Source organism: Curcuma longa, chromosome 13, assembly GCF_044706935.1.
Source record: "Curcuma longa cultivar G26 ecotype Majalengka, Jawa Barat chromosome 13, ITB_CL_G26_1.1, whole genome shotgun sequence".
In the NCBI taxonomy this organism is placed as follows: domain Eukaryota; kingdom Viridiplantae; phylum Streptophyta; class Magnoliopsida; order Zingiberales; family Zingiberaceae; genus Curcuma; species Curcuma longa.
In genome coordinates, this window is record NC_133873.1 from 2083580 (window position 1) to 2093148 (window position 9569).

At 41.9% G+C, this 9569-nt stretch overlaps 1 protein-coding gene across 2 annotated transcripts; it reads right to left on the reverse strand.

Annotated features, from left to right (window-relative positions):
• Positions 1-2625: 2625 nt before the first annotated feature.
• LOC141844180 (uncharacterized) lies at positions 2626-6723 on the reverse strand. 2 transcript variants are annotated; one of them, XM_074732212.1, is made up of 3 exons: positions 5957-6722; positions 3350-5881; positions 2626-3263 (listed from the first exon to the last, which is right to left on the reverse strand). In XM_074732212.1, the coding sequence occupies exons 1-3, from the start codon at positions 6618-6620 to the stop codon at positions 2896-2898; spliced, it is 3564 nt and encodes a 1187-aa protein (XP_074588313.1). In that variant the 5' UTR covers positions 6621-6722; the 3' UTR covers positions 2626-2895. The 2 variants fall into 2 exon arrangements, with proteins under 2 accessions (XP_074588313.1, XP_074588312.1); XM_074732211.1 differs by having other exon boundaries at positions 3350-6723.
• Positions 6724-9569: the final 2846 nt, after the last annotated feature.

A 9569-nucleotide genomic window follows, 5' to 3' on the forward strand; every position in this document is an offset into this window, starting at 1 on the left:
CCAAGATTCTCACCATATATAGCTCCTACACACTAACATCTCCCATCTCATTATAAAATTTCAAAAATCTTGTCTAGGTCCATCAATGAGTTTCAGTCAAAATATATTGATGGACCTAGAGAGACTTGATTGGGCTCATTCCAACTCCTTTAGGTTATTGTAGTGCCCTGGAATCCAAGGGTATCCTTCGTTACCATTGTAAATGATTCCCAACATTACTCAAAAGGTTTAGAAAGTTTCAGACTTTATATCAATTAACACAAGCCTATAACTTCATGTAGGAGACTCAAGATCAAGATTTTTCATCATATCTCCCTTTTACACACTTACATCTTCCATCTCATTGCAAGTTTTTAGAAATTTGAATCCCTTGAGTCCGACAATGGATTTTGATCAAAATCCATTAATGGACCTAAAGAGCTCCAATTGGATAATTTCTAACTCCTATAAATTTATTAAGTAAATTGAGTCCAAATAAATCATCATTTACTATTTTTAGACCCTCCTAACAGTGTTCAAATGATTTAAACAACACTACAACGATATTGGTATTTAAGTTGTGGTGTTAATTTTTGAAAATTAGTACTAAGATAATTTTTTATTCGATTATTTTATTATTTTTATTAATAAAATCAATTTTATTAATTTTATTTTTATTCTTTTATAATTAGATATTAAAAAATAAAAAATAGAAACAAATATTTTTAATGTTTTATTAATTTACTTTTATATTTTTTAAATTTTTATTAAAATTTTAAAAATAAAAATAAGTAAATTTAAAATATTATCTATATCAATTAAACTTAAAATTAAAATTTAATTTAATTTAAGAGAAAGAGAAGAGAGTAATGAACATGCAAAGGAAAGAAGGAAAAAAAAAGAAAAAAATTAATAAGTATTAGAGGAGTAAAATAGGATCTGATGTGTCTTTTGATAAATATAAAATTTTTGTACATCTTTTGGACACTCTTAAATTTGAAGTGTACCTTTGATAATGTACCGAATTTATTTTCATGATATTAGATGTTGTCGCATGCCTTGGTTGATGTCAGATTGTCCTGACCATGATATCACTATAATGATGGCATGGCAGTAGTGTTAGAATTTCGACAGCAACATTATTAAGTTACCACTACGAATGTTGATTATGAGTCACATGTTTTATTTTGATTGACTTTTAGGCCATGGGGGTATAATTACCTTGCTTAAGAAGATATCATTTGCAAAAGTTCAACTTTTACCGGATGGAATTGAAATCGCACAAATCTTTAAGAATGGTTAAAGAAGTGATCTAAAATAATGAGAGGGTAGTAAGCATGCAAGGTGGCTTTCGTCCTAGTTGAGTTGAAGAAAAGTGAGAGGTGTGAGACGTAGATCCCTTCAACTGCAACACTTATAAAAGCTAAAAGCTAAGAAAGAATTTGAATAAATTCTTTACAAAGCGAAAGTTAGACATTAGCAACACTAGAAGAATGAGGGAAAACTGTTGGATGTTCAGAGATGAAGGGGCGTCGCCCCTTCATCTTCTGAAACAGAAGGAGACGAAGGGAAAGCCACCCCTTCGTCTCCCTGATTTCCCTATATAAGGGTTGTGGAGAACATACCTGGGTAGGTGTGGTTGCGTCCAAGTCGAAGAAAAGGAAAGACTGCACTGTGGATGCGTTCCAAAGGTGCTGTGCCGGAGAAGAAGAAGAACACCCAGATCGAAGGATTTGGTTTGTGGAAATCTGAGGAACCTTCCGATTCTTCGTGATCATTCCTCCGACGCGAACAATCTCAGCCGGAATCACGCTACAACAGGTACATGATTCAACAAAAACAACATTTTCTCTTTAACAGTAGGGGAGACTTAAGTTGTGGATGAGCATTTGATCTTGGAACCCTTCTCGGGTCATTTTTCTTCCTCGATTAGGACTTACAAATTGAAAATCAATTTATCTCCCTATTCAGCCGAGAATGGAGAAGATTTCAGCAGTCTAACTTAACAATTCATAATGATGTAGGTTTTTGAAGCTACAAAGAGCTTAAGTAAATTAAATAAAGAAAGTTAGTTTGGGAATAGAAGGGTTAACATGAATTATTTGTTTTGGTTAAGGAGATCAAATTCTATATAGGTAATCTATCTTTTTAGTGTTTATATGGAGATCCGTTTAAGAAACCTTCTCATCTTTGTGCACTTATAGTCATTCATCATTATAACTCAATGGCATGCTCATAGGAAGCAACAAAATAGCCCTCGAAGCATAGCTGAGTTGGTTACGACGCAGCAGAGTTGTAGAAGAGGATAAGGATTCAAATTCTGGCGGAGCCAGACAATACCCTCCTACGTCGTGACCAACTACAGTTTCTCGATTTACCTCTTCACAGATGATCGTGGGGTCGCTAAGGTGGTGGATTCCATCTTTTTGCAGAAGAAGAGGAAGCAACAAAATATAATTTATTCCTTGACAACTTCAGTTTTGTCAAACATGAACAAATATTAGTTATCTTTAATGCCTTGAGAAACAAATAGTCATTAGATGTAGAAACCTTTGGACTCATCTTGACATGTAATGTTGAGGGAACTTTTATTTTCCTATTATACTAGAAACAAATATTTTAACTAATCTGAATTATATTTCAATGTTGAGAGGATCTCCCTTTTTTATTATTTACAAATACACAATACATAGTACAACCAAAACAATCCAATTACTTGGATTTTACTGTTCCTTTCACTAATAATATATTAATTAAGATGATATTCTGACACAATCTTTGGATCTTTCTTCCATAACAAATTTGGTTTCCCATAATATGTTGTACCTCAAAGATGAGATTATATCGCCGATTCTCAAAATCTTTGGGGTTTAGGCTTGCAACTCCTAGCAGAATGGAAACTCCTATTTCGTCTTCTCATTTTTGATAATTAGTTAACTTACTGATAGTGATTGTTTTGAATGGTTCGCTGAGATATGCCTGAGTTCGAGCTGATATCTCCTGAGCCACAGATCTCATGGAAGGTCGAGACTCAGGATCAGTTCGGGCACATGCAAATGCCACCTTCACCAGGAAGACCACCTCCTCGGCTAACTGCCCTGTAGGGGGAGGCAAGCATTGGTCGAGTACATCTTTCAAGAACAAATCGCCTTCTGGCAATGATGAAAGGGAAGCTAACGAGGAGATGAGGTCTGCTGGATGTTTCCCCATCATGACTTCAAGTGCTACCACTCCAAAGCTATACACATCACACTTCTCGGTGACTCTCATTGTGTAAGCCAATTCTGAAAAGTAGAAGCAACAAACTGTCATACTAACAAACTGAAAGTTTTGAATTATGGACTAAGTTTAAGGTGACAAGTGTTGGTACCTGGGGCCATGTAGCCATAGGATCCAGCAATGCCGGTCCAGTTGGAAGAATCAGGATGCAACAATTTGGCAGTCCCGAAGTCAGATACTCGAGGCTCGAAATCGGACTCCAACAAAATGTTGTTCACTGAGATATCCCGGTGGACGATCGGCGGCGACCGGTCATGGTGCAAGTAGGCCAAAGCATGAGCTACCCCCTGCAAAACCTTCACCCTCTTTGCCCAATCGAACTGGCTTTTCCTTTCCACCCCATACAGCGCTTTCCCCAGGCTGCCTCTTTCCAAGTACTCGTACACCAAGTACATGCATCCGCTCCTCATGCAGAAACCATACAGCTTCACTATGTTCCTGTGCCTCACCTCTGTGAGAGCTCTGATCTCATTCTCGAAGCTCTTCCGGTTGATCTCCGGCACATCACCGACGCCAGCAACATGCATTCTCTTCACGGCCACCACTTCTCCGGTCGACAGCTTTGCTCTGAAGACACTCCCGAAGCCTCCTTTCCCGATGCAGAACACCTCGTTGAAGTTGTCCGTGGCATTCACTATGTCAAGGAAGGTGAACTTGGCTTCCTTTTCCCATATCAAAGATTCGGATTTCGCCCAACTACCAGAGCTCTCCATCTCACTCTTCTCTTCCTCCTTCTTTCTGCAAGTCAGCAAGACCAGCAGAAGAGCGATGGCTAAGATCGGAACTCCTAGCACCGGCACAATAATGGCAATTAGGAGCCTCTTTTTGTGGCCCTTGTGAGGACTGCCACTAGAAGAGTTACTGCAAGAAATTAAACCCGCCACATCGCCGCAAAGCCCTGAGTTCCCGGCAAACGCCCCTGAGGTGGCGTTCTGGAAAACAGTCCCTGTTGGAACCGGTCCTGTCAGATTGTTGTAAGAGAAGTCCACGGATTCCAAACTGAACATGCTGGACAAAGCTGATGGAATTGAACCAGAGAGATTGTTGTGGGAGACATTAAGCTTTTGCAGCTTTGTGAGTTTGCCAAGATTGGAAGGTATAGCTCCTGACAAAGAGTTGCTGCTCAAATCTAGAAGGATCTGCAAGGAGTCCAAGTTGCCAAGCTCATTTGGTATCTCTCCAGACAGATGATTCTTGCTTAGATCCAGAAAGAGAAGCCTTTGCAGATTGCCAAGCTCGGAAGGCATTCGACCTGTGAAGTTGTTAGCTGACAGATCGACTTCTTCGAGATGAGATATAGCTCCCAGTTGCAGAGGAATGGAACCTGATAAAAGATTGTTACTCAAATTGAGCCTATACAATGAATTTAAGCTCCCCAGTTCGGGTGGGATATATCCAACCAAATAGTTGGAGGCCAAGCCAAGTTCCTCTAGTTGTATCATGTTGCCAATTTCCGGCGGGATTTTGCCGGTTATACTGTTGCCGATGACATAGAAGTGACTCAGATTCTTGCATTGCCCCCACTCCGGTGACAGCGTACCGGTCAGGTTATTGTCGCTAAGGTCTAGGAAGACCAGCTCAGGATGCACTCCAAATGCTTTTGAAATATCCCCACTGAAGTTGTTCATCTCAAACCGGGCTCGAGAAAGCATGGTGCAATTGCGCAAGCAAGCCGGCAGCTCGCCGGAGAAGTTGTTATTGCTCACCGTGATCACCTCGAGGGCGAAACCTCTGCATAACTCGCGCGGCAATTCTCCAGACATGAAGTTGTTGGAGAACCTGACCGTGCTAATCAGACTATGCCGACCTAGTTCCTCCGGTATGCTGCCCCTGAGATTGTTGTTGAAGACAGAGATGAATTGGAGGTTAGGAAGGTGTCCGATGCTGCGGGGGAGCTCTCCCTCCAATTGGTTGGTGTTAAGATCCAGCCTTTCCATTGCCGTCATATTCCCGAGCTCAGGGGGGATTCCACCGGAAAGATTGTTGTAAAACAGTGCCAAGGAGGTTAGGTGCTGGAGGTTGCCAATTGTTGCCGGAATAGGACCTGTCAATGAATTTTCCGACAGATCCAACTCGATCAAATTAACCAGGTTTCCAATCTCGGGTGGAATTTGTCCAGAAATGTTGTTGGTGAAGAGATACAAGTACGTCAAATTGGTGGCGAATCCGACCTCCGGCGGAATCTGCCCTGTTATCGTGTTGTTCTGAATCTGAAATGATATGAGATTAGGCCAACTAGAGAAGAAGCCCGGTACAATCTCCCCGGAAAGAAAGTTGCTGGAGATACCAAACTCCCTCATCTCAGTGAGTTTGGTGAATGACTTTGGCAATCCTCCGGTGAGTTGATTGTAGGACAGTTCAAGGTAGTTGAGATGAGTACAATTTCCCAGTTCGGGAGGAATGGTGGAATTCAATCCTGCAAATTTCAGGTTTAGGCGTTCGAGCAATGAAAGCTGACCTAGAGAAGAAGGAATTCGGCCGCCCAGCGAGTTATTGTATAACTCAAGAACTCGAAGACCGGAGATGGTTCCAAGGACTGGTGGTATCTCTCCGACGAAGTTGTTTGCCCAAAGACGAAGGTCGCGGAGCCATCTCAGCTTGACCAGGGAAACCGGAACAGGACCTTTAAAGGAATTGATTGTGAGATTGAGGAACTCGAGGTTCTCCAAGTTTATTAACAAAGATTCGTGTATTGTACCTGTGAAACTGTTCTGCGACAGGTCAAGGTAGACTAATTGGGTACAATTCAGAATGAAGGAGGGAAATTGCTGGTCGAGGCTGTTAAGGCTCAGCGAGAGGTACGTCAGTGCAGGCATGGGAGAGAACTCGGAGAAGTCCGGCGTCTCCAAGTAATTGGATTGAAGGTCAAAATGCTGCAACTTACGCAGATGGCTCAGCTGGTAAGGGATCTGACCGCCAATGTTGTTATTGTAGAGACGGAGGTCGAGGATCTGCTGCAGCTGTCCGATCTCCGGAGGAATGGAGTCGCTGAAGCCGTTGCTGCTGAGGTCCAAGGAGGTGAGATTGGAGAGAGCGGCGATTTCGGCCGGAATGCGTCCGACAAGGAGGTTGTCGCTGAGGTTGAGGCGGTTGAGGTGGGACAGTGAAGGGAAGTCGAAGTGGTCGAGGGTGCCGTTGAGGCTGGCGCTCGGCAGGCTGAGCTCCACCACTCGGTCGCCTTCGCGGCCGCAGCGGACGCCATGCCACCGGCAGGGGCTGCTGGAGTTGAGGGACCAAGAGGCGAGGGAGTCGGGCTGAGACAAGCTGGATTTCCAGTTGAGCAGGGCCTGCGCTTCCGTTACTGCTGTTGCCGTGGGAGGATAGAGGAAGTTGAGGAGGAGGAGAAGGATCAACGTCGTCATGCTCGGAGGAGGAAGGCTTCGATCACACAGCTGGCTTCACTGAAAAATCCAGTGCATCGGCTGTTGAATTTAATGTGCTTTAGTTGTTGGCTTTGATCGAGAGTAAAGATTCCTCTAAAGTTTGACTTCATCGTCTTAGATTGTTAATTTGTGTAATACAGGGGTCAAGCAAGATGTATTAAATAAAATCCAAGGACTAATGAAATTTGACTATGGGGTCATTCCTTTCCTTGCGACTACTGTATCATTAATCAACCTTGCGTTTGAGGATTGGTCAATGCCTCGGAGAAAGACACAATTGAAGTCAAATTTTGTGGCTGCGTAATTAAGTTAGCTTCAGAGACCTTATGCCTCCGGCCCAGAAAACGACAGTTTATTGAAAATGTCAATATTTTGTGAAGAAATAAACAATACATTTTGATCCATCATTCAGCGTTGACCGGAGCAGACGCGGGATTGCAGCCTCGGACGTCGGTGCGGGGCATAAGGAATGAGCGACAAAGCTGTGTGCAACCGAACCGTTAAATACGAAATCTTTGATGTTTATTATTTATTAAAAACATTATTAAGTAAATATAGTGTTTAAATATTGAATAAAACTATTTTAATTTAATTAAAATTAATTTAATATTATTAGTCAATTTTAATTAAACTGTTATTAATAGAGTAATTTTATTATAAAATAATTTTATTTAAATCGTTAATGTAGCGAAAGCTACTACATCATGTTCTCGTGGTTGAAGATATTTATCAGAAATAATAAAAATTATAAAATTTTAAATTATTAAATATAAAATTTTTAGACTTGTAGATAGTTTTGATTTGCTGAACAAATTAAGAAGTCTAGATGATTGTACCACTTGGGAAGGCGGAACTAATCTGATATAACCAAATTGAGCCGAACTATCTAATGCTTGAGCTGTTTGAGTATCCAATCTGGCAAGTATTTGAGCTTGCCAAGTACCGAGTTGCTAGAGTGCCCATACTATCAAGTGCTTGAGCTGGCTGAGTGTCCAAGCTGGGGACTGCTGAGTGTTTGTACAATCGACTTTTAGAATTTTGATGGTTTAATTTGACTAATATATTTAAAGGAATTTGATTAAGGATGACCAAATAACTTGATTAAGGTTGATCGAATTAAGTGTAGAGTCCAAGCAAAGTCAAGGTTGACTTAAAGTTTGAAAGTGAATAAAAAGTTCAAATAGGATTAGATATTTAACAGGTTGGTGAAAAGACCTAGTGGGACTATGCAATGTAAGTCCTAGTGGCACTAAATAGTGTAAGTTCTAATAGGATTAGACAAAAGAAAGACTTGGTTGGAAATTAGACAATAGAAGTCCTAATGAAGCTAGGTAGTGGAAGACCTAATTGTTAACTAGACAATGAAAATCCTAACGGGACTAGGTATTGGAAGTCCTAATTAAAAATGAAATAAGGGAAAACCTAGTTGGAAACTAACTTAAGCCCAAGAGAGTAAGCTGTGAGCTGAACACTTGGAAAAAAAAGAAGTCTTGAATGAGTAAACTTCATACAAGTCTACCTAATAGGCTAGGTAAACCAAGTACTTGGTCTTGCATGTTTTGTTTGTTATCTACCTATTTGTTTTATAGGAAATAGTAGTCAAACGAAGGCTCAAGTGGGACCAATTGGAGACTAGTCTGAGTCGACCAAAAGCCTAGTTGATTGGAAGGGTCCGATCTACTAAAAGTCTGCCTGATCGTGTTCAAGTAGAACGAACATCATATAAATTTTGACTGAGCTCTAGATGACTAGACGGTGTTCCAGTCGATCGACAGCCAAGTCAGCGAAGGTCCAATCAACTATAGGAGCGTCCAGTCAACTAGAGAAGTGTCGATCGAGTGGTATAAAAAAGGACTCGAGGCAACCTCTTCATACATCACTTGCAATCAAAGTCTTCTTGTTTTGTACTTTGAACAGTGTTCCAAGTTCTGTCCATTGATCTAGGAAAATCCAAGATTCACATTCAGGATTTCTAAATCGGATCCACGTGTTTGTTTTCATACTTGTATTTACATATGTATTATTTCATACTTCTGATTGTGCCTTATAAATTAGTAAAACATTTCTCCAACTCTGGAAAGGAGAAAGAAACTAGTAGACTCATTGTTGAGTGCATAGGTGGAGTAGAGACCCTAGACTCATACTTCTGATTGTTGAGTGCTTCGTCTTAAGAAGACGAATTGAACAAAATTAGTTTGGGTCAAATCGGAGATCATTTGGTTAGTGAACCAAGTGAATCAAGAGTGAATCAGGTTTTGCTACAGTAAACCCTATTGGTTTGGTTCGCTATAGTAATGGGTCTGGTTCGCTATTGGTTAGCTACAGTACGCCTTTTAGGTTTCTTGGGTTTTCTCCGTGGTTCGGCTGTTCGCACGATGCCGCAAGCCAGCCAAGCGCGATCCCCTTTAAAACAGAGGAATCGCGCGTGGAAACCTAAGCTCTACTGGCTACTACCTGCCCGCTCCACTGGTGGCTGACCCAACCACCGTTCATCGCCGGCAGCATGGAGGTGGAGAACCCTAGATTGAGTGCCGCTGGTCCTCCCTCGGGTGTTTTCTCACGATCACCATCTGGTTGTCGTGACGTCACCTCATCTTTCTGCCGCCGCCGCCGGAATACTCTGCCACCGTGTGGAGATGAGCATCGACTGGCGTCACTGCCCGACGCTGCCCCTTCGCCTGAGCACAGCAAGAGTTGTCGGCGCCACTCCTTCTTCACGCAGAGCTCCCTGTTTCAGGTGGAGGAGAACGTGGAAGACTGTAAGTGACAGTCGCTGCCTCCTCTCTTCATCTTGCCGACTGCCTGTGAAAGCCGGAGCCCTAGCCGCGCCGAAGCTATCCTCAGCCATTGACGTCGTTCTTGTGGGAGAGGATCAGTAGGAGCCTTGACAGTCACTGCCGTGTGCTTTGCTGGAAAATTTATCGTTGG

Excerpts from the sequence above, each read along its gene's own strand:
- LOC141844180 (XM_074732211.1), bottom strand. The coding sequence starts at position 6,620 with ATGACGACGTTGATCCTTCTCCTCCTCCTCAACTTCCTCTATCCTCCC. Across the intron at positions 3,264-3,349 it reads CTATGGCTACATGGCCCCAG|AATTGGCTTACACAATGAGA; the intron begins GTACCAACACTT and ends TCTACTTTTCAG.